Source organism: Melospiza georgiana, chromosome 11 (genome assembly GCF_028018845.1).
Source record: "Melospiza georgiana isolate bMelGeo1 chromosome 11, bMelGeo1.pri, whole genome shotgun sequence".
Taxonomy (NCBI): domain Eukaryota; kingdom Metazoa; phylum Chordata; class Aves; order Passeriformes; family Passerellidae; genus Melospiza; species Melospiza georgiana.
The window spans coordinates 5,933,082-5,958,256 of record NC_080440.1 but is presented as its reverse complement, the minus strand read 5'-3'; the positions used below and the strand labels follow the sequence as shown (position 1 = coordinate 5,958,256).

The 25,175-nt window shown below is 45.1% G+C and overlaps 1 protein-coding gene across 22 annotated transcripts in view; it reads right to left on the bottom strand.

The window, feature by feature from the left end:
- Window positions 1–24,900, bottom strand: part of MAGI1 (membrane associated guanylate kinase, WW and PDZ domain containing 1) — a 329,494-nt gene extending 304,594 nt beyond the window's left edge. For all 22 annotated transcript variants that reach the window (XM_058032286.1, XM_058032289.1, XM_058032290.1 and 19 more), the window contains exon 1: window positions 24,615–24,900. In XM_058032286.1, the coding sequence (XP_057888269.1) occupies window positions 24,615–24,900 (286 nt within the window). The remainder of the gene's footprint in view (window positions 1–24,614) is intronic.
- Window positions 24,901–25,175: the final 275 nt, after the last annotated feature.

The following is a 25,175-nucleotide window of genomic DNA, read 5'->3' as shown; positions in this document are numbered from 1 at the left end:
CCAAATAAATGAGAGTATTTAAATCCAGAGTTATGAAAAGGCATTCTTTACTTTCCAGAGTGCCTACTGCATGCTACTGGCTTTCCAAAGCTCTGATGAGAGCCTGCATGAAAAGAGGCCTTAAACATGGGCAGGGTCACAGTGCAGTTTTTAAGCCAAACAGTTTTCAGTCATTTTAACAGCCACCCAGCAATGGCCATGGAAGCACTCATGAGGTGCTCAGCAGCTTTTGAAGAAGATCAACAAAATAATTTTACTCTCTCACTTGTTAGTAATTTCCAAGGGAATTCTGAACAAACACGTACACAGCCTTCTCTGGAAAACTTTCTAGCAAAGATCAGATGCTAGAAAGGCCTTTATGAGTAAGTCAAAGAGTTTCCTCACAAAATTCCTAGAGAAGAAAAAAACAAGCAAACCACAGCCTCCACTCCAAGGGACTGCCTTTGGGAAGGGAGATGGAAATCAAGTGGGGCAAGGGAAAGAAGTTCCTTGCATTGTCTGATGTTTGGTGGTCATGGTGTAACCAGCCAGACAATTCCCATGAGAAAAGTCTACAAAGAAGCAGAGGCTGGCCAACCCTGTATTTAAAAATTTCCAAGTATGGTTGCTACATTTAGCCTAGACAGTACAGGAACACCACAGCAATTTGTAAAATTAAAACTGATGGAGATATCCCAAAGTGATGCTGTTTAAATCATCCAGCTTCCAGTGGGTAGATATTCAAACACTTTTTGGAAAGTGTTGTCTTTTTTTCACACTTACAAGCACAGATCCAAGATCCCCCATTCTTTGGTCATATTTTTAAATTCCTAACTGTCTGCACCTCCTAAACCCCTAAATAAATGTTGCTTTCTGATGAGCCCATCTGGATGAAACAGCAATATCTTTTGTTGATGAGTGATGTACTTTGTCAATACAAGGGCAGGAAAAGAATGGACCAAAGCAATTTCTGGGCCTCCAGCTAAGACACAGAAGTAAATTCAGATGACAAATACAAATATGGTAAACTTCACCATCTTCTGTTTAATTAGGTTTATCACATCACCATCATTTTGCACATCTTGAAGAGCTGGGTACAACTCTGGCTGTTTCTGGTATGAAAGGTCAAGGTACAAGAAATCAAAAGTGCTTACATTAAACTACATCTGTGGGTCCAAACTTTGCTTACATGGTTTTTCTATACTTTATTTTCCTCACTTAAAACTCAGCTTGATTTTTAGCCATTATCATATTGCTACAATGAAAGTATTAACTTTTCCATTAACCACAAATAAATACATTTTACCAGTTCAAAACATTGGATCCAAGACAGAAATCACTTCAGCCATGCCAGCCTGGTAGAGCCACTCAGTCTCAGCAACAAAAGGTTTCAATCAGATAGCAAAAACTTTTGTCCATCAGATTTAGATTTGTCCTGAAATGCAAGACAGACTTTCCTCCTTCCCCACTTTGCAGAGCCAAAACGCACAGAAACCAAGAAAATTAAAACCTTCTGCATTAGTCTGCAACATGCTACAAAATGTAATAAAAAGCCAAATGTCTCTGAGCCCTCCCCCCTCATCTAGCTGAATTATTATTTCAACCAGTCATGTAGTTGCAACTCTGCCTACATCTCCAAAAACTAAACAATTATGCCACAATAGGGGTATTTTGTTCGCTCAGAAAAAAAATCCTCTCTTGAAAAACTATGTTGGTGGTTGAATCCGTTTCCTTTAGGAGGAGCTGGCTGTAATCTCAGTGGGACTTGTGGTTTCAGCTATTCATACTGTTCATAGCAGTTTCTGTTTTTTCTCAAAGCAGTGTAACCCAGCAACACAGAGAAAAGCTGTGATTAACTTCTGAGATACAAGATGTCACGGCAGTGCACGTCGCCTCTTCACCGGGAGAACCATAAATCTCTGCTGCTCTGTTTCTGCACAGACACCTCACATCCCAGGCAGAGTGGAAAGCAAAGTTAGAAATCACTGAAATTTTCTGGTTTACCCAAGAAGTTGACTGTGGACTCGTGACTCTCAGACAGATCATCCTTCAGAGCTGCAAGGAACTGCATCTCTCAGGGCCTGATCGATTCCTTCGGTTCCCTGCCAGCCACAGGAGAGCTTTAAAATTTACAAGCATTGTATTAGCTGACTTTACCTAAGGAATGGCTATCAATTATCCACATACACAGAAGACATTTCCTTTTATTTGTATGCAAATGCCCATATGTGGTGGAATGAGACTGGAAGGGAACATGTGGGCATCAAAATCTTGCATAAATTATATACTTTTTTTTTAAATTCACTAAAATGCTTGTGTCAATCTCAATAAATAAATTTATAGAAATCCAAAACACCACAACCAACCAACCAAGCAATTAAAAAAGCTAAGGGGAATAATCAGAATGATGTTAAGGAAAAAAATAAATAAAACTCTTTCCTTTATCTCTTACATGAGGCACCTAGGCTTGCCTTGATGTCTGAAGTACAACAGCTACACAGTAAGACATCCAGGCTCTGTTATTCGAGATACAGAATAAATCATAATTAATTGGCTTTAAAAAAAGTAAGACTCATCTGGCTGTCCCACCAACACAGAGAAGCTTGGGAGAAACTCAGCTCACACTGGCGAGCACAGCTCTGCAGTCCAAACCTTTGGGACAAGCACCAGCCTTCCCCTTCCCTAATGAACACACTGACGCAGTCCCTTCTGTGTGCTCTGGGAGATGTTATTTCTTTTTTTTTAATGACAGGTTCTGTTATCTCCTGTATATATTAAAACTGGCCTTTCAGCTCTGCCATTAATACCAGACACTGAAGTCAGAGGTGAACTCTAAGTGACTCTGACACTCTCAGATTAGGGCATCTCTCTGACAGGCTCCTGACACAGCCTCTTTTCATGTCTTGGGACTGCAGCAAGAGGGGAAAAAACTGCCCAGAGCTCAGGGTTTCCAAGCTGCTCTCCAGCAGCAGTTATTTATTACTGCTCTGCCCTGCAATGTCACCCAGGTGCTGCAGAGGAAAGAAGGAGGCCATTCCCTGATATCAAGAGTTACAAAATATTTTGAGAAAAAACTGACAAAGGATAAGCAGATGGGCACAAGATGAAAGCAAAGCAATCCCAGGGCTGAAAGCACGACTTTTATGTTTTGTAAAGCTTTTTTGTTTTGCAAAGTTGACCAGGTGGTTTAAACAAAGAAAGAAGGAAAGAAGGAAAGAAGGAAAGAAGGAAAGAAGGAAAGAAGGAAAGAAGGAAAGAAGGAAAGAAGGAAAGAAGGAAAGAAGGAAAGAAGGAAAGAAGGAAAGAGAAAATTCAGATCAACAAACAAGAATAAACTGAATAAATTTATCAGAGCCAAAGCAGCATTGAAGAAAATTGACTCCTGCCTAGAACTAAGTGCATTGTTGCAGATGAACAAAAAAAAATCCAAACTCCAAAGAGGCATGTCCAAAACCACACAGGAACAGGGTGCCTTTATTCCCCTGTGCTGCTCTCTGGGAAGAAATCCTTCAGGAGCCAGATATCAGCTCTAAATTACTAGTTTTGTTACTTCCAGGCCCCACAATGAAACAGGGGGTGGCTGAGGTTACCACGCTGTGGTAATAATCAAATTTAAGGGGATTATAATCATTATAAGCTAATCAGGGTAGAATTATATATTTTTAATTAGCAGCTGCTGTGTGGTTAAGGCACTAGAATCCCCAGCTGTTTGCTGCTAAGTGCAACCAACAGAATCTTACTTGAAGTACAAAATACATGCTTCTACATGGAAAATATATTAAGGAAATTTAAAATTGCCCTTAAAAATTCTATATACTGTAAAGCCTCATTATAGATCATGTTTTTTGCTTTCAGCAGTGGAAAGTCTTTGGTTTTGTTTTTTTTTTTTAAAGTCTGTGCATTTAATCTTATATTGAACATAGGCCAAATACAAAAATATACAATACATTGTGTATATTGTTACTTCAAACTACATAGTAGTTACTTGTAAATCCTCCAGCATTTGGTATAAACACATAGTGTTTGCCTACTCATTTTAAGTCTAGAAAAGGACATATTTATGGGGAGCCCTAAGAGGTATTCACTGCATGAATAATGTAGACTGAATAAAACTTGTCATTTGGATTGTCAACAGACAACAGACTTTAATCCAAGACTCCCAAGTAAAGAAACAGATCTCCTCAGTTTCTGTAACCACCCCTGCACACATTGTTGTATTTTTAAATTATTTTTCAGCTGCATTTTAACTGAGAACCTTTCTGTGTTATCACAGAGAGACTTCCACTGGCACCAGCCCCCAGAGATCTTGCTTAGTTTAAAAATAAATCAAACCCAACAGCCAGTTCAACTGAAAACAAAAAGGTTTTGTTAAAGCTGCTCAGGTATAAAGAGGCTGATCAGAGCCTGCAGATGCTTGGCACAAGTCTGCAACAAAAACCCCAAACAGCAAAGCAGCAGATCTTGTCTTGAAACACGTTCTTCAGGTTCCCCATGACAGACCAGCCTCCTTCTCCACAGCCCAGCAGACTTGGGACAGATTTAGGGACAGCAGAGCTGCACCTGAGCACAGCCAGGTCCTTCTTCCACAGTCACTGTTTGAGGATATGCCTTAAGGTAAATCCACAAGGTGCTGGAGAGGGCTGAGCAGTCACCTTCCCGTTCCAGCCCTGCCAGAGGACAGGGCTCTGTCCAGGGGAGCAGACAGCCAGGCTGCTGGTGATGAGAGTTCTCCAAGCCAAGCCCAAAGCCAAAGCCCAAAGCCCAAAGCCCAAGCTCAGCTTTGGATGCTGTTTCTGAGTCCTGCACTGTCAGTGCTGCTCTGTGTGCTCCCCAAGCCTTGTCCTGCCAAAATATCAGTGACACTTCCCCAGCTGCACAGTGAACTTTGTGTCTGTTCCATCACCTCTCTCATCACAGACCAGGTATGGATGGAGAAGACAAATGACCTTAGATTCATCCTTTGAGCGAAACTTTCCTATGAAATGGATGTAATACAACCAAGACTGCACACCAGCTCTTCACAGAAATTGCTGTTTCTAAGAGTTTTCAAGCTCTAGGCAGTCCTGAATAACGTTCTCTGCCATGTCTGAGGGCTTTGACTAACAGGGCAGGAAATGAAGACTCAGAAAACCCAACAACAATTCCTTAAACACCCTCCTGTTGACTCAGACTAACACAGCCAGCCATGGCAAGAAAAGGGCCTCCTTGAAATGCCAAGAGCTCTTGGATAAATCATCTGGTCTTGCAGATGGGTGCTGCTGCCCAGACTGGCTCCTCCAAGGCACCCAAACCCTGTGGGGATTACTGACAGCTTCAGACCAAGGTTATCAGTGATGGGAGCTGTACAGGATTAAACCCTTGTCTTTCCACTCTAAAGCACAACACACCCTCAGAGCAAAGGCAAAATATACATTTGAGGGAGAAAGAAGCCAAAAAAGACAGCTGTTACACCCAAAATATTAGCATCACATCCCTTTCAAGTCACGGGGACAGAGTCACTGAAGACATGGCTTCTGACAAGAGGTGCACAAGGAAATCAAAGACTTTCACAGAACTGTGGCACTGAGCTGTGCCCAGGCAGGCAAATAATGGGCTAAATTAATCGCCTGTAGCATGACACTGCTGGAAAATCCTGGAGGTTCTGACTGCTTTGCAGCATGGCTCCTTCAACTTCACCCCATGCTGGGGCTTTAATCTGCAGGGCTGTAATGGCACTATCAGCAACGTTAGAGGCAAGACTAAAAATAAACGAGGGACAAGAAAAATGCAGAGCTCCTCCTCCCCACAAGGTCTGGAGGGAATTTCCTGACTCAGTCAGACTGCTGGATCACTTGTTTACTCGTTACTAAGTATGAATTTTCACAGCAGTGTGTGTGGTTTTCACTGAAGTCTCCGAGTTAAAATCAACAGGGCAGTAATGTCAGAAGGAAACTAAACGTCACTGATCCTCCTGAGGGACAGGATCCCTGCTGCTTCCCTGCCCATGCTGCACGTGGTGTTTCCAAGGAAAACACTGCATTTCCAGGTCAGTATGAAAGTACAGGGGGCAAAGGGAGTCCCTTGGATGGATGGGTGAAGGACAGCAGCTCCCACAGCAACCTGCATCCTGCTCAATCCACGAGATCTGTTTACCCCCAGATAATGAAGCTGTCATGCAACATTCAGAGGAACTGAAGGGTTTATCCCTCTGCAAAGCACCTCTTCAAAGGTTCTCTTGAGAGCCAAGAGGCATTTGGGGAAGGAGAAGTCAACTCTGCTCCCTGTGGCACCCACAGAAGACACAGCAGGCACAAGCGATTTCAGAGCTACACAATAAGCTGGCACAGAGATTCATTTATGGAGAGCTAGAAATTAAGTTTGACTTTAAAATAGCTCAGTCACCAGTTGCAGCTCAGAGGATCACATTCCTCCTCCCATCTTTGCCCAGCAGCTTTCCCAGACTGGCCTCCAAGCAGGGCAGGATTTCCCTACGAGGGTGGCAGGCAAAAATCCATGGCTGGGGAGCTGAAGGAACCTGCTTAGGAAGGGATGCTCAGCACTTCCTACAGCACTGAACACTTTATTCCAGGACCAACACTGCAGCCAAGACCATTCCTGTCTGTGGCAGCCTGGCACACAGATAACAAGGTATTTATTGAAAATTTTAGGAGGTGCCTGCAGGTTCACAGTGCTCTAAGACAGAGTCTCACCTTCCCACTCCATTCTCCATGGAGCTCTCCTTCTTCACCTCCCCTACCCCTGGAGCACACAGCAGAGGAAAATATAAGATTTCAAGCTTTGCAAACCTCCAGCCTAAACCAACATCCTGTAAAACTACGAGTTAAAGGCAGGAACACTTCACTTCCAAACCACAAAGGCTGTAATGAGTGTGGTTTAATTGGCTGGTACAAGAGCTGCACAGCCAGAATCAGCAGCTGGCAATGAAATCAACCCTTCTGCACAGCAGATTGCTAAACTTTTGCCCTTGTCTGCAACGTGGTGTGTCACACAAGTAATTCAGTACCCATAAAAAGAATTACAAAAGTATCTAAGAAAAATAAAGTGTTAGCCCAGAACTGGCAATAGAGTAAGTTTTGTCCCCAAAAGTTTCTAGTTGTAGACCCTATAGGGATGAATTTCTATGTACATATATATATAACATTCTCCATAAGAAACCTGTATATTTTAGGTGTCACTAAAAATCTGGCCCTTTAGAGATACTGATTTTAAGAGGCTTGGAACATATTTAAAAATCTCATTATTGGAATTAGAAATTAGATCCTTTAAAAAATCAGTCCCAAGTGACAGAAGTCTCTATCAAGTGATGATGGCACATTTCCCTGCTTCATTTATTTAATACATCACTCAGCTATTCACACATGTCCAAGCTCTCCCTTAGAGGTTTACAAAGCACACAGCAAAGTTAGTTTGCATCTAACTTCAGAACAGCCAGATTAGTAAGGAACAGGGTTTTACAGCAAAGCCTTCCTTTCATCTGGGGAAAAAAGCTTTCAATCTTGTAAAGCCAGTGTAGTAAACCTTCAAGCCAAGGTCTTTCACAGAGGTAACTGGGGCTCATTGCTATCCTATCCCCTTGATTGAGTTAATGGAAGTTTTATAGTTTGCACTTTACTTAAAACTAACTTTTTCTCAAACAGAGAAATGCACATTAGGCAGGGTAAAAAATACATAAAGAATAATAAAACAACCCAAAACCCACATCAACAAGAACCTGAAGTGGTTTGTGCATACATATTTTAATTCAAAAAGCAAGGCTAACCTAAATAAAAGGAATACATATGAGAAGAGCAACACAGATTCATTCTGCAGGCAGCTGAGGAATTGCTGTTCTCAGCCTCCTCCTGCTGTGAGATCCTGGGTGCCCACACCCAGCAGCTTCTGTCTGAGCCCAGAAGCTGGCACTGCCTTTAGGAGATGAAATGCAGAGCAGGATTTTAACTCCTCACTTAGTTCAGCTGCAGACCACAGGAGTACAGTCCATGCCTTCCTGCTTTTACCTGCACAACTCTATTTTAAATTGGGTCTTGTCCCCAGGGCTCCATATTAAAGGAGTTGCTCATGCAAGGAATCAAGAGTCAGAAGCTTTGGACGTGTCAGGACAAATCCCACCAAATGTAAATTGGTGTAATGTACAGATTTATGCTGGCTTACATGGCAGCAGAAAGGGAAAGGCAGTAATTCAAACTGCTGCACAAGCTCCCAGCAGCAGTGATGATAAGCATTGCTTTTCTAAGGCTGAAAGAAGGTTCTGGGAAAGGAAGATAAATCAAAACATGTCATCTTTGAAAGGGGAGCAGTGCAGGAGCTAAGCCCCAGTGGCTTGACAAACACCCATCTCTTCCCATAAAACAGGCTTTGGTGTAATTCAGTACGCAAGTTTTGCAACAGTTCTCATTCTAGTTAAAACTGCGTGAGGGTTCATTAATTTGAATGCTGTGTGATTTGCCATGCCCACACCTGGGAATGCACCAAACCCTGGAAGCATTTGCCTGTTGGCAGAGGGATGAGCCCTGCTCTCTCAGCCCTGCCCCACAAGTGGGCTGCAGCAGCTCTCAACCTTTGGTGACTTCAGACCTGACCTTGCCAAGCTCCACAGGAGCCCAGGACACATCCCTAGCCAGACCCTGGTGCCACCCACCCTCTGAAAGCCACCACCCTGTCAGGGACAGGGAGCAAAGCCAGAGCCTGTCCCCACTCCCAGCTTGTGCAAGTTCACACAGAACGTGGGTCTGGGTTCTCTAAAAATCAAACAATCCCCTCAAAGAGAAAACCTTGCTGGTATGTCAGTTATGACAAACATTGCTGATCAGGAAACTGAACCTGTGAGCTCAGCTCGCATGTTAAAGGCACTTACACCTATATTTTGGTGCGTTCTTTTGACCTGAGATATTAAATCATGCACACTGAGCTAAGGTTTTTCCAGGTAACAAAGGGGTTTATCAGCACACCTCTGGTGGAATATTAACTCCAGTGTTTTGCTGGGAAGAGGCTGAGTTTAATCTGGATTGCAATTGGAGAGCGGGAAAGAAAAAAGGTCAGAGCAAACATGGCACCATGATTAAAGGAGTGGGTTAATTATCAACCAGGGGTATGAAACTGTGGAAACACAGCAGTCCTGCTGGTGATGATGCTGGCTGCTGGACAAGCAGAAAGGGATCCAGGCTGCTTCCAAAAGGAAAGGGATTAAAGCTCTCACGCTGTTACATAACTAAAGAAGCTGGTTTTGAAACAGATATCTGTGTCTGCAGGGTATTTGGGGTGCAATGGCTTTATTAGCCAGACACACCACAAGCAGCAAGGCAGGCTTAATGCCCATTAAAAAAATATCTTATGCCTGGTATCAGGGAGCTCTGCAGGGTTCAGAAATGGATCAGACATTTCTCCACATGACAAGAAGAGCCGAAGGCAGCATCTGATACTGCACAAAAGGCAACAAACACCATAAACAAGGTACATAAAGGCACAAACTGCCCTCTGCCTGCAAGAGACCAGGACACTCCACCACAAATGGGTTTTTCTTCCTAGAGGGCACATGTTTCTAAAGCTATCTTCTAAACCAGATTATATCAACCAGTATTTGCATCACGAAAGCAGCTGAGAGGACAGCTCACCTGAGTCTGCTGCGACACATCCTACTCCAAATAAACAGCATCAGCAACAATGTAATTGTAAAATCACTCACAAAAGGAACAACAAAAACAGAACCCAGAAAATTTGTAACTGTTACTATTTAAACTACCACTACCAGAAAAAACAACACTGGAGCAAAACGTTAAATGGCAAAGAAAGGCATAGCTACAAAAAGAAAGTTAAAATATTACATCAGCCCAAACCTGCCAAAACTGAAGGAATCATAACAGATAAAAGAAAGTATTGGAGGAAAAGTGGGTAAAAATAGAAATGCCAGGATGTGACATGCCTGGGAGTTATAGAAAAAGCATCTGGATTGTCCTCACATCCCCTCCTGACTACTGTCTAACTCGGTAACCATCCCTCTTGAGCAAGGGGGCTGTCTCAAGCACAGCAATGGGGCAGTGCCAGCCTCTTTCCATCTGATGCCATTTGGGACAAGGCACCTTCCCAGCCAGACAGGAGCAGCTTGTGCCCTCAGCTGCACAGAGCTGGGTGCAGCCCTGGGCCTGCCCTCCAGCCCAGGGGACACCAGGGGACACCAGGGGACACACAGACACAGACACACACATAGACACACACACACACAGACACACAAACACACACACAGACACACGACCTTCTGCTCATGGCCCTGGGGAAGGACCAAGCTCCATCCACAGGAACTGCATCAGAGCCACCAAAAACAGCTCTGAAAATTCATACACTGCTGCAACTCACTCCAGGCAAAAGGAAGAGCACAGAAAGCCCCATCTCCCAGCCTGTCAAGGCTACAGAAATATAATTTCCACTTTATTTCTGGAGCCTGCCATTTACTGAGCACTGCTGGGGGGACCCACTTCTCTTCTGCATCCTCTCTCCTTTCACGAGCCCAAAGGCAAGGCCTGGCAATGCATCCTCATGGGATGCACACTACACAGAGTGCTGCTCTCTGCAGGGACACCTGAGCACAATGACAACTTGAAATATTTCTTAAAAAAAAAAAAAAAAAGAGAGAAAAATCCTTTTCAACTGAGCAATTTTTATTTTTACAGCAGTTCCAGCCAACTGCCTGGCTCAGTATCTGGTACCTGCCATAAATGTCCTTTGCCACAGTGACAGCTACAGAGAAGGAGTTGAGGATGTTTAGCAAAAGATGCTTTGTCATTTTGTGAAGCATTAACACCGCTCAACGCTCTTTAAAGGACATTACAGCAACTTGGCTGTGGATCCAGACTCTCCTGCTTAAATTATGGATTTTATAATGCTCTGAACATCACTTCTAAAGAGCACAGACTTTGGAGTGTCTCTCCTCTGCTCATTCCATGGTCCCCAAAGTCTGAACCAGGCAGATATTTGAGTTTTCACAGCTAAGCTGAGGCAGGAGAAAATCCCATTCCATAGAAATCTGAGGAGAACAAACCCGAGCAGCTGCATGTGAAAATTATATGAAGTCCAAAGCCAGAGTGTGAGCCTTAGGACAGAGACACGGTCAGGCAAGTGCACAAATGCTTTCCACGTGTTCTGGGTGGAAAGAAACTGAATTTTTTAAAGTCTAACATGGAAACTGCTTTAAGCAATTTGTCATCTCCAATTGAGGTTGTGCAGTAAAAGAGAGATTTCGACAAGTCAAACAACTTCCTACCGGAACGGCCGCATGCAATGTTCAAACCTCCTCCCACAGACTCCTCAGAAAAGGAGAATTTCTAATTCTGCCATCCAGGAAGACTTTGAAATGTCACTGCTCTTTGATTTGACCAGTGCAGAGGAAATGCAGAGTGGAGAGAAGGGGAAAACAATGCATTTACCATTTTTTTAAACTTGATTCCAAGGCAGCAATGTGACCAAGTGCTAAGAAATGCAAATATTGCATCTTTGCCTCCAAGAGGGGGAAGCTTCAGCCACATTTCCTGTAAATGTTACAAATTAAAGCTCACCTGGGTACAACAAGGCATCAATGTGCAACACCAGCTGAAGGAGAACTGAAGCTGAGAGCACCTTTTAGCTACACCTGAGCTAAAAACAATGTTTTTATGGCAAAAAGCCCTCTGAACGTGATCCACTGCAATGGACCATAATGCTGAAATCTCTTCTACATCAGGGACTCTGAGGAGAAATAAGCACACAATAAATATTCACTGCTGTTTCTGCCACTGTTCACAGAGCTCTCAGCATTCAGCAGTGCTGCTGCTGTGTCCCAGTACCTGAAAGCTCTGTCCTCTGGAGGCCTTGAGGAAGTTTTGTTTATCAGTTGGTAATGGGAAGCCTTTCCTCAGCCAGAGCTCAGGGAGGAGCAGGCTCTGCTTGACAAAACCCACAGGTTGCTGGAAGATGCTTGAGGTTTACAAAAATGGAGTAGCCAGAGCAGAACAGCATCAAAAGTCACCTATTATTTGTAAAACCTACCTCCACCTGCAACTTATACAGGAAAAGAGGAACACCAGCTTTAATTAAGCCTGTTAAAAAAGTCCCTAGCTTTTTGAAGGCAAGTTTTGAACCTTCCTGTTGAGCACACACCCAGGGCCTGGAGGGCAGGAGGTGCCGTAGGCAGCAGAAACGCTCTTTTGTCAGAAATCCACCAAGGAATTATTGTATCCAGCACATCCTGAGCCAGGCTCCAACAAACAGGCAGCTGATGGAACCTTCCCTGCCAACCCAAGTGCACTGTGGAAAAATGCTTGTGGTGCTCCCTGCCAGGGGTGAGACCCCATCCGGGCAGCCACTGCCCAGGGGGAGAAGGACACAGAGAGTAAAAGCAAAGTGTAAGCAGAATACAGCAAATAAAAGCAAACTGTGAGGAGAATACAGCAAATAAAAGCAAACTGTGAGGAGGATACAGCAAATAAAAGTCAACTGTGAGGAGCCAGCCTGGGTGTCAGAACCCAGGACACCCCTCTGGCTGCCCTGGAGGACTCGAGAGCCCTGGCACAGAGTCAAAGACACCTGTGCCTTCGATTTTAACCCATGGAAACAATTACCAACTTTGTGCCAAGAGTTACAAGCCTCAAGGGTTTGAGTAGATTGATAGTGAATTTGTCACAGGGTGAAAAAGTAGAATTTTGGGGGTTTAGAATGGGGGTTCAAGAGGCAAGATGGAGGAATCTGGGCATGTCCTGCCTTCTCCTTCTTCTTCTTATCCTTCATCTTCTGCTGGGATGGTGGCACTTTTGGATCGGTTTAGGGTAGAGACAGACTGTCTAAGTTAGGTGATAGGTATTGGAAAATTATTGTACATAAAGTATACGTGGTTCTTAGTATAAAAAGGTAACACCATCCCAAGGGCTGTCGCTGTGCCTCAACCCAACCTGCTGGACAGATCTCAGCAGGTCAGAGAAAGAATGTATTAGATAAGAGCAAATAAACAACCTTGAAAACCAGACCTGAGGAATCCCAACTTCTTCTTCGAGCGTGGGGCTGGGAAAAAAATACTTTTAAAAATTTTTTTAATACCTTGGGAGCCATTCCAGCAGCACAAAACCTGAGAGCTGGGAGCCAGGGCTCCCTTGTTTCCTCAGCATCCCCAGGGGAACAGCAGGCAGAGCCACCACAGCAGGATGCAGTGCCAGCTCACCCACTTGGTCTGGGGACTCAGGGCAGCTCAAAGCACCACTGTCCTGGCAGGACACAGCTGAGCTGCACATCAGCTGCACTAAATCAATTGGAAATAGGTTTTGGTTAATCCTCTGCAGCCTTTTAATGTTGGGATTGTGACAACTTGCCCGGCTTTTTAGGCAAACAGCAATTTCCACACTGGTTTAGGCAAGCCTCAGTGCTGATTACAGCATCTTTTACAGACAAGATACAAAAAGCCCTCTGCAATGTGTTACGTTAGCACATGCTTAAATTTAAGCACTCTCATTTTTACTGGGGCTTTTCTCATGTGCAACAACTTCAGCACATCCCAATTTGCCAGCCTGCAATATTACCAAGATATCCTGTCCCAGCTCAGAACTGTGTAAAAAAACCCTCTTTGTGTTTAGCCCCTGGAAAAACTGATACGTGGGTATTTCTAGCATCAGCTAATACAACTGGAAAATTGGCAACAGAAAACAAAAATAAGTGGAAAAGTAGCCTTGGAAAAGTCCCTAATCCATCTCTTTTGCAGATAAAAATTTCAGCCTTTTACAGGTTTTATAAGCACAAATTTTAAAAAATTAAAACCAACAAACTATAGGGCATTTTATGGAAACACTGTTGTGGCAAAGCTCCACCTGAGCAGGACAACCTGGAAATACAACAAGGGAGCTGTTCCAGCTTAGGCAATTCACCCTTTTCCCCTGTTTTAATGAGGATCTGGGAAGCAGCAGAGCCCCACAGCATAGCCAAGAGTGAGCCAAGATTTGTGGGTCCATGTCCTTGTCACAAACATCCCAACTGAGCCACAGCCTTTGTGCTCCACTATCACTGAGCTCTCCATAACCCTCATTCTTTCCTGTAAACACCCAGGCAAGGACAACTCTCAGGTCCATGCCCTGCCTGGCCCAAGAGAGCCCCAAACTCATCATTCCTGACAGACTGACACCATGCATGCAGGTATTCACCACATTTCCCACCCTCACAATGGAATGACCCCGTGTTAAAGTGTAACTGCCCCCTGCCTCTGGAATGAGGGAGCTAAATGCCATTTTATGGCCTTGAGTGTGCCAGGGGCCTCTGTGCACACTGAAACTGGGCACCTTTCCGAGGTGCAGTTTACAGCTGTACTCTGGAATTCCCTCCTGCACGCCTGCAGTGACTCACAGGGGCCAGACCAAGGTCTGGGTAGCAGCTGGTCAGGAAAAGGAATCTGGATCTTCTTCAGCAGCTGCATCACCTAATCTGTAAGCCACTGAGGTCTCATGAGCAAACCATCTCTCAAAACCTTCTCTCAAAACCAACATGTTCCTGCAGATGATTTACAGGAGAGGTATCACCAAAACAGTTTCACCACAGCATCACCACAATAATGATTTTCAGTGTTTATACAGGAGCAGAGGCTGCTCCTGCATCTCGTGATGAAATAATGGGCATGGGAACTGCTCTCAGCCAGAATGGAGGTGGTTTCATGCTCTTCCTTTTTACCTTCCACATAGCTGTGCCAACAATGAACTTTAGCACTCGTGGTGAAACCCATGGCACTGGCTGTTCAGCAGCCTGAGCTGCTGAAATCATGGGATTAGTTTCCATTATAAAGGAAAAACTAGGAGTGAAGAAAAGGACATTGTGGAACTTTCACTGAAGCAGCAGTTGACAACAGGGATGCTAAAGTGAAAAAGTGAAAAGGTTAAATATATTTATACTCATAAATACACACCATCACATATTCTCCGAGTCTCACCCAAGAATTCAAACTATTTTTATGGGTGACACAATATTTTCAGAAGCTCCTCCTCTCGCACAGGCTGTGTGTGGATATAAAATTTTCCCCTCCATGTAACCTCACTGAGCAGCCAACCCTTGGACCAGCACAGCCCCGATATCCTCAGTGCCCATCTGGATTTTGCCCAGAGCAGCTCCACACCTCCCACAGACAGCCAGAGACAGACAGTGGGGGTTTAATTGCCTCACTCCACCTGGAGCAAACAAAGCTTCCTGCACCAGGAGGGATTTACAGACTGGAGCTTAGTCCAGACAAAAATAGCTCCACATGAGATTGAGGGAACAATCTCAGCATGCCCATATCTCTTGATTAAAAAAAAAAAAAAATTATAGAAGGAAAGCTACAGGACATGTATAAAAGCATTTGTCAGCTCAGATCTCCACTTGGAACCAGTTTGATTAATAAAAGCAGGCAGTAGGTGACAGGGAGGACCCCACAGTGCACACAGGCTACACACAAGTTAACAAAACACCGTATACCATTGCTAAGCAAGTTTGCTATTTGCACATCAAACAAACACACAGTGTTTGCTGGGGTACCAGCAAAGACAATCTAACAGCAACAAAGCAAGCCATCCCCTCCCACTAAGTAAACAACTCACTGATTTTATAGAGAAACAGCAGATTCTGTGATCCTCAGAGTCCCTGCTGAGCAGCCAGCAGAACCTCTGGGCTTGCTCATGCAGTCAGGCTATTGCTGCCCCTCTAACCCACCACCAGAGCACATGGAGAAGATATTCTATATTAGCCACTTCATTGTTTAAAGAAAAATGCATTCCAGGGAAAATAGAACATGATTCTTTGTTTTGCACCAGACCAACCCCTCTCCTGCCCACAGGACAGGGAGAGAACAAAGCCTGGGCTGGACCAGTGGCTGCCAAAGCCCCATCAGGTGTCCTGTCTTCAGTGCTGTCCCCCAGGCCGCAGCACTGCAAAGAGGAGACTCAGCTTGGAGACAGCAGTGTCCCCAAATTCAGCCAAGCTGCAGATTTCTCGTCCCCCAGCTCCCCCAGGGCTGTGCTCTGCCACACGTCCCCCACTGTCCCTGTGCCACACAGGGGAGCCACACACTGTCCTGGGGCAGCAGGAGATACTGTAGGCACCACATCCTAGCAGAATATTCAACAGCAAAGCTGCACCACAGAGTCACAGAATGGTTTCAGTTGGAAGGGACCTTAAAGATCATTCATGGCAAGGACACCTCCCACTGTCCCAGGCTGCTCCAGACCCCATCCAACCTGGCCTTGGGCACTGCCAGGGATCCAGGGGCAGCCACACTTCTCTGGGCACCTGTGCCAGGGCCTGCCCACCCTCACCCACTCAGCAAAGAATTTCTTCTTTGTGTCTTACCTAACCCTGCCCTTTTCCAGGGGCATTGAAGTCATTCCCCCTTATCTTATCACTGCCCACCTTAAAGTCCTTCTCCAGCTCTCCATCATCAGAACAGATGATGGGCTGCTGTGGGACTGTCACCAGCTGGTCCTGCAGAAAACACTCAGGATGTTGTTTTTAGAGACAGCCTCAGCATGAACAACTCCGCTGGAGAACTTCCCCAACCCAAAGCTTTTGGTATCATTTGTGTATCTCCTGCTGCTCTCTCCACCTCTGCCCCAGCCATCCCTGGCTTCCCACAGGGCTGCAGGGAATTGCTCCAAGGCTCAGGAACCTCCACCTGTACCCCTGCCTTTAAATTGCTAATTGGGAGCTGCGGCTGAGCCTTTGGGAAAGGAGGAGGATGGGCATGTTCCTGCTATTTTGAAGAAAAGCCATTTTGCAGTTATTCTGCAGCCCAGGTCCCCACCTGTCCAGTTCAGCCTGTTTGGGAACTTTCTTATTCATCCAAAAGCCTCTGAGACATCTGAGTCTGTCATCAGCTTGGTCTGACACCCACTCGGTGCAGGATCTGTACCACTGGAATAAGACAGGTTGAACATCAAAGTTGGGTTTTTTTGAAGCACACAATATCTGCCCAACTTTGTTTGTGTTGAGGGAGTGGCTGGATTTTAGGCAGCTTCTTTTTCAAAGGCTTTTTGTTAATAACTAAATGAAAAAGCCAGAATTGAGGTTTTCCTCTTAAAAAACAAGCCAGAGATTAAGGATATGAAGAAAGAAGTCAGTCTCTTCCCACTCTAATTGTACTGAGACACTGACTTGAGGGCTCCAAAATTACAGATGTGTAATCCAAGACAATGAACTCTTTACTGAGGGATTAGCAAACCATGCAAAACCGATTCCTTATTCAAATGCCTTGCAATTGTAAGGGCATCTGTTCCACTTTGCAAGTCATCCCAAAGGCTTTGTTTGTTTTGATTTCCTGTTCCATTATGAAGACAGGGCACTTTGCATTATTTTCACACCGTGTAGTAAGCATTATTGTTTAGTCTAAGAAGGGACAGTTAATGAAATTCAATAAATATTTTTAAAACCTTATTTTTCTTTTAAGTTACGACACAAACCCTCACAACCATAAAAACTGAAACTGTCTTTAGTCAAAAATTAAGTGTGTAAAATGTAACCCAAAACATCAGGACCTGAAGGAAAAACTGTTTTGTTTCTCCAAGGTCTACTAGGAGCAGATAAAAAAAAATCTGCAGGTATAAATACTGCTAACACAAAACAAACAATTAGGCTTAAATAATATTACTAAAAATTAGTAATTTAATTAGTAATTAAATATTATTATAAAAATTTTTAAAATTATAAAATAAAATTACTAAAAATGTTTAAATAGTATTACAAAGACAAAATAAACAATATTAAAATAAAATAATATTAACACAAAAAAACCAATTAGGTTTAAATAATATTGCTAAAAATTAGTCATTTAATTAGTAATTAAATATTACTAAAATAAAATTACTAGAAAAATGTTTAAATAGTATTACAAACACAAAATAAACAATATTAAAATAAAATAATATTAGTAACACAAAATTATGCCAGAGTCAGAATCATGATGCCATCATTCCTGCTTGTAGCAGTGGAATAGTTCTGGAAACCATTTAAAATGTCACAGGAGGAAGCGTGGATGGAGTGTGTGACCTTTGGAAACTGAAGGGTGGATCTCAACAAAAATATCCCATTTACCCTGAGCCACACTGCTCCTGCAGGGCCAAGGGAGATGCTGGCCCACCTGGTTCAGAAGGAAAAGTAAAAAATTACAATTAAAGGGGGAAAAAATAAACATCTCAATCTGCCAGCATACCAGTGCAATGCAAAAGCTGCCAAACTGCTCTGGAAGCAGCAGCCTCTTCCACAGCTCTCAGATCAGCAGATAACAAAATCTGGATGACAGCCTAGGTTTATGTGTGTTTCCCAACACCAGATCCTTGCAGGAAGCCCCAACCTTCATCCATCTGATGCTGTGGGTCCCCTGTGCTGCCAGCTCTGAGCCCCTGCCTGTCACAGCACAGCCACACTGAGGCACAGACCAAACCACAGACTGAGCAAACAAACATCCAAGTGTCCAGAGAGACAGAGAAATTATGCCAGTGGTGAAAATGGTGTTTCTGCTCCTGCAGGCTCAGCAGTGCTGTCACTCAGGAGCTGCTGCTGTCCCCATCCTGCAGGAGATGCCCCTGGTGACAAGAGTCACAGAGGATCTCCAGGGATCACAGGGGAGTGACCCAGCCCTGTGCCCTTGGTGCAAAAAGGTCACTTCATACTCGCTTTCTAAAAGGCAAAAATAAATATTTTCCACAGCTGAGCTAGAGAAAAACTCTGGAGAAATATGGACCAGGAGGAGCTGCATTTTGCTGCTGCAGGAATTGGGACAGGGAGCTGGAAGGAGCTCAGACAATGCAGAATTTGAGTACTAGCCCTCCAAGTACCACTGAGTGCTCACAGCAAGGATCCCTACACATTCAGCTAACATTCTGCCTCAAATTCTTCATAGTCCTTCTATAAATTCATGGCACTTGCTCTTAGAGAACCACCGCTCTGTGCTTTTCACCAAGAAATTTAAGTCACTTGCAGCACACAAAGATCAAAACCAAATGCTTTGATTTACAAGTTCCAGTCAAAGTCAGAGGAAGTGTGAAAAAGGAAAAATACAAACACCTGAAATAACTAGCAGGCATAGCTCGTGTCTGGAGCTAAGCAAAGGAATGCAAATAAAAAACTTGGCCAATTATTTTTAAAAACCTCAGGAGAGGTCCCAAGGATCCTGTCCTTGCCCACAGCCCAGACCCTGCTAATGCAATAGAAAAAAGCCCCTGAGGCAGCAGCATCTTCTCAGCTTCCACATTACTTCAAACTGAGCCAGGCTGAAATCTAATGAGAGAGGGCTCAAATCATCAGTTCTGCACAGCCACTAAAGCGCTGCTCTGAATATCTTTGCACCTTAATGCAGCTGCCCTGGGGCAAATGTTTCCCTGTGCACGCACACACTGCCAAAGGAGCAAGGGTGTTTCTCAGGCATCAGATCAAGAGATACAGCAACAGCCAGAAGAGAGGCATGAACGATCACAGCCTGAGCTGAACCGGGAGAAAATGACAATCCCAAACCCAGCAATGCAAGGAACTACTGCTGGTTTGGCTTTCAAACCTGTTAAAAAAAAACCAAAATTCTTACATTTCTAACATGGAAGATGAATCTTAAATTTCATGATAGCAGGTCAATAATTCACTCATGCAGGAGTTGTAAGTCTGTCTTAAAAACACGGAACAACATGCAGGATGGTGTTAACATCTTATTTTGCAGTGGTGTTGAATGACTGCTCATAATTAGACCCTAATTGTGATTTAATTGCTCTGTGATCTGACTGGCCATAAAGAGGGAGCCAGGAGTCCCATCTCAATGGGTGGAAAGATTAACTTTATTGTGGGAAGCATAGCCCCCTTTCATGCCGTGAGAAGTATCACATTAACTCCTGGAAATTTTTATAACAGGCACGATGTGGCTCCTGGGCTCTCCTGCCCATCTCTGGGGTGCTGCTCCATGGCTGGAGAGGATGGATGACTGCTCTGCCACAAGCAGGATCAACTTCTAAATGCTGGCAAGTTCTGCACTGTAAATCCAGGCACAGTAAAGATAAGGTCTTGCTCAAGGCAGTATTTTAATACAAGATATACACATTTCATGACTACTAAGTGCAGTACTTCTTTAAAGAAATAAGACTACTGATTTGTAGCAAAATATACTCCAAGTGAGAGAAGAAGGGATTCTGCCTTTTTTAATTTTACATTTTGTTCTCAACTACTCCAGTTGTCAGAGCTGAAAACAGGCTTCATAAATCAAGAATACAAGAACATCTCTGAGGTTTTCAGATGGCAGCACTTCTTTCTCTCCACTTGAAACCCACCTGAGTCCAAAAAGAATTTGGGTCAGATGGAAAAATGACTGAGAGAATTCACTGGCACTGAGCTAGCAGAGACTGGAGGAAAACACTTTCTGGAGCTCGTGTGTGATGCTGCAGAGGTAAACTGGGAACAGCAGGAGCTCACTCTCGAACAGCCTCTCCCTCCCCTGGCCCAGCACATCAGCCCAAGCCCTGCTCCACACTCAGTGCTGGGATTCTGCAGAGCCAGGCTTGGGCACTGAGCGTGGGATGTTCAGCATCACCACTCACAAGGTGACACTCTGCTCCCCTGTGTGTGCTAAACCACCAAACACGCAGCAATCTACAGATGCATCAACTCTTCCTTCTTTTTTTTAAATAAATGTTTTACCAAAAAAATGCCAAAATAACAAACAGAAGTTATCCCACAAGCTCTCTCAGGAAAATAAAAGGAAAATACTCAAATACCAGCTCATGGAAACTTTTTGGAAGAGGCTGGTTTTGTTCACATGAATTTATGTAACTGAGTTTAACATCTCATGTTCAGCAGATGCCAGCCTGACATTGAAGCATTGAGTCACTGCACTGTATTTCAGGATTTATCTTAGGGTCAAGTTAATGTTTGAAAAGAAACAAATGCAGCCCATAGCACTGGGTAAACAGTGACTGTTTCTGCTTGGGATCATGCCTGCTCCTGTCTGCCCTGTACAGGGCTAAAAAAACCCCACAAGCAAAAAAACTCCTCCCTACCGTGGGATCATCCCAGCTGCAAGGTCCTATCAAAATTATGAATTGCACAAACTGCTCTCAGCACCTCCTGGTTTCAAAGCAATAGGTCATTAGGAGCTTGGGATTCTGAGACTTTTTCAGGGAAGCAAAGCGTTGAAATGAGAACTGAAAAACCAATTTAATTTACAAGCATATTAACTTTGACAGTTTCCCATACCAAGCATCTGGCTTGGTGTGGTTTGGCACAGGTCAGCGAACCAGGGAGCAGAAAAACCTGGAAATCTCTCACTGAGGGAGAATGAAAACCCAAATACCCTGCCTCAAATAAAACATGGTCTATTTTTTACAGATACAGTCTTAAATCTTCTCTTTTGGAGGATGGCACAACAAACTTCTCTCCCCTTACGCTGGACTCTGTTAACCAAGATCCATGAGAAGAAATGGTGTGCCTGGCTTTATAACTGATCTATCCAATGAAATCAATTATCAGTTTATCAAAGTGAGCTGTTTTGACAAATGTGAAATGTATTCAAGGAAGCTACAACATTCAAAGTACAGCTGGGAAATCACTATGTGAAGGCAATGCCAGCTTTACACTAGAATATGTGACCACTGCTCCTATAATTCAATCTATTAATTCCATACTCTCTGACCAAGCAATAATAAAAATGCATTTATTAACTCCACAGCAGTTAATTGCCAATTTCATCAGAACTTAGGCACAGATGTAAGATGGAAAACAGTCAGTCATAAAAGCACTACATGCTAACTGAGGTTTTTTCACACATTTGACAGTTCTGAAAGTTACTAAAATACATGGCAGCAAAATTCTTCTTTTCTCCCCCAAAACAGGCAACTACAATGGCACAGCTTTATTCTCAAATGTCACAGCAAAAAAGTGGCAAAGAGGAAAAGGAAGGGAAAGCTCCATTCGATTTCTTTATCCTTCTTCACTCTTTCTCCCAAGGTAAGCAAAGGATCAAAAAATCCCATATGACCAATATTAAATACCAATTTATTTCCATTAAGAGATTTCATAGAGGCTCCTCCTTTTTGCATGTACTTTTCAAACTTACCACTCACAAAAGCAAGAAGAAAAAAACATTGCAAGAAAACCTGTAAGTTTCCAAACTCTGGTTGAATGACAAAGCCCATGCACAGCCTGTCCCACCTACATTTCCATCCTCGTCCCTTTCACCAAGGGCAAGGTCAGAACAGTTATTTTCCTGCTCATGCTTGCAGATGACTGACTTATAGTAAATTTCCTGTTTTTCCAGCCTTGTAAATGTCATACAAAACAGACAGGCAATAAAATGTATACATTTCCAGGCTAATATTGCCCCAGCACTTCAGCACCAATCAGTTAGAAACTACGAACTGTGAGGAGAAGGAAAATCTGGGTAACTTTTTACAAAGTTACTATGTAAAAAAAAAATCTGGGTAACTATGTAAACACATGTTTGCAATCTTATCTGCACACTCCTCGGCCGTCTGCTCTAGTGCCACACTTTTTCTGTTGAATGACAGTTGCCATTCCCATAATCAGATCTTTAATCAACACAGAAGTAATGAATTTTAATTAAAATACTCTCCTTTTCCATGCTTCTGATTCTGATACATGAGGGAGAGCTTTGCAAAGAGCAGCGTGCAGATGCCAGGCTACCATTGACAGGCTCTCCAGACCACAAAAATATTTAGTGATTCAAAAACCAAATATTTATTTCTATTCCGCATTCTTGGCTAATAAAGCATTTCTTAAAAATATGGAGAAAGAAAAAAAAAAAAAGAAGAAACTACAACCCCACAATAACCAAGGGCTTGGTTCTCAGCTCTGGATGGGAACAGTCCAAGGTTTAAGTGCCTGCCCTGCCTCACAGATGGGTTTTGAACCCTTTTCTCCCACTTTCCCGGTAAACCCAACCCACATGCTAAAACTCAGCTCTCTGCCCTTTCTTTTGACCATATCCTGGAGCTGAGACACATTTACCACCAAGTCCTGTCATGTGCAGTTTATTCCCAGGACATGTTTTATTTACACTAACTCATGTTTCCAAAACAACAAAAAGTTTGATCACAAATTGTTTGGTTGGGCAGGGTTTTATACACACCTTCCTTCACCCACCAACACCGATCACATTGCAACACCACAAGCTGCATTTTAATACTTCTGCTAAAACAATCAGTATGTAAAAAAACCCTCTGCCTAATTTCCTCATACTTTTCTTCATGCTTTTCTCCCCCTCCCACTTGGGCAGGGAAACCAGCAGGCTGAGTTTCCCTCACCACTTCCCAGCAAAGTGAAGGCAGCAGGGAAAACACGCATTTGTTTAACAAAAATCTGGGTATTTTGGGAGTTTGACAGTGTTTGCTGGAATACTGCTACTGAGTCCTGGAAGGGACTAACAAGTCACTGAGCTGTGGTGGCTCAGCTCTGGGGCAGTGCACAGGACTCAGCTCCTCTCCACACCATCGCTGGCATCTGCTCTGGCTCCGGAGCTCCCAAGGATGAAACAAGTGCCTGCAGCCCTTTATCTCAGCTCATCAGCGAGCCCAGGGACAAGACTTCAGGTGACAGTTCTGCCAGCTGGCCAGAAATGCTCTCTGCAGCTACCAGCTGGGTTGAACCAAGTACAGGGAAAAATCCCTCGCACCACAAGCCAGAGCGAAACCCCCACAGTTAGGAGATGCTCACGTCTGGATGACAAATAAATCTTCCCCTAAGGAATCTCTTGGGCAACACGAAGAAAACTTCCCTTCCTTCCTGCACTTGGAGCTGACCTCGGGGAGCTCCTCTGCCTCTCACACCTCCGGCTGTCCAGCTGCAGTGCTGCTCCTCCTGCCAGCCTCGGTGGCTGCGGCAGCACCAACAGCTTCTTGGCACTAAATTCAAGTCCTGTCCTGGAAATCACAAGCCCATCAGCCAGGCCTGCTAGCTAACCTGTTGAGCGACTGTGGAGTGCACACGGATGTGAAGTGGCATCTTTTTAATCCGGCATGGGAGGACTCTTCCTATCCTCTTCCTCAGCCAAACAGCAGAGCTACCTGTCTGTTCCTTCACCTGTGCGCGGCAGGACTGGCAGCATGGATGTGCCCTCACCTAGGGCAAACCAGGGGGAAGAAAGGTAAATCTGAGCAGCCTTCCAGCCAGAGAGGGAAGATGCAGGAGAGCCCAAGCTTTTTCTTCCCACGCTGGCAGCCGGCAAACACACGCTGCACTTTCAGAACAAGACTCCACTCATCACTCAGCAGCTCCAAAGGATGCTCGGCTGCTGGAGGAGGGGATCCCTGCCCCACTCCCCCAGCACTGAAGCTCCCTCAGCCTCTCCGAGGGTCAGCCGGACACCGAGCTGCCCGGGACAAGCGCGGGTTCCCCGCAGGGAGCGGTGGCGGCTCCGCGGTGCCTTTGGGAAAGTCTCACGCAATTGCTCGCTGCGCTTAGCGCAGGGCAGGCACTGCGGGGCGGCTGCAGCCGGCTCCGGACCAGGAGGTGCCCGCGCATCATCAGCGCCCTCGCCGAAGGTGCGCACACGCGTGGCTGCCCCTGTCGAAGGGCTGATGTTCTCCAGCCCCGGCACCGCGCTCGCCCGTGGCCACCCAGCCCCGCAGCCCCGCGGGGAGCGCGGAGCGAGTTTCCCCCGTCCCGCCGCGTTCCCCTCGCACCTTGTCGGACGGCTTTCACCACGATGGGGTCCTTGCAGCTCCGGATCACTTCCAGCACGTCGTAGCGCGGCAGCCCCGACACGCGGACCCCCTGCACCTCCAGCAGCAGCTCGCCCTCGCTCAGCGCCGCCTCGCCGTCCCCCGCCGCCGCGCCCGCGTACGGGAACTCGCCGTGCTCCGCGCCGCCGAGCAGCGCGAAGCCCAGCTGCCCGCCGGGCCCGCGGGTCAGCGCGCACTGCCGCACCCGGCCGGACCAGTGGTTCTTCTTCTGCACCACCCGCGACATGGCGCTGCGCGTCCCTCCGCGCCCGCGGAGCGCGCTCGGCAGGTGCGCAGGGGGCGCGGACCCGCCGCCCGCTCAGGCCATCACCGCCCGCACGGCCCCGCGCCCGCGGAGGGCGCGCACCGCCTCCCGCCCGCCCCTCCGCGCCGTCCCTTCTCCCCTCTTATCAAGAAAAAAAAATTAAATAAAATTAAAAATAATTTAAAAGCGCTGAAAAAGCAAATCCGGCAGGCGCGCGGTGTTGCCGCCCCCTCTCCGCGGGCGCTGCGCGGGGCGCG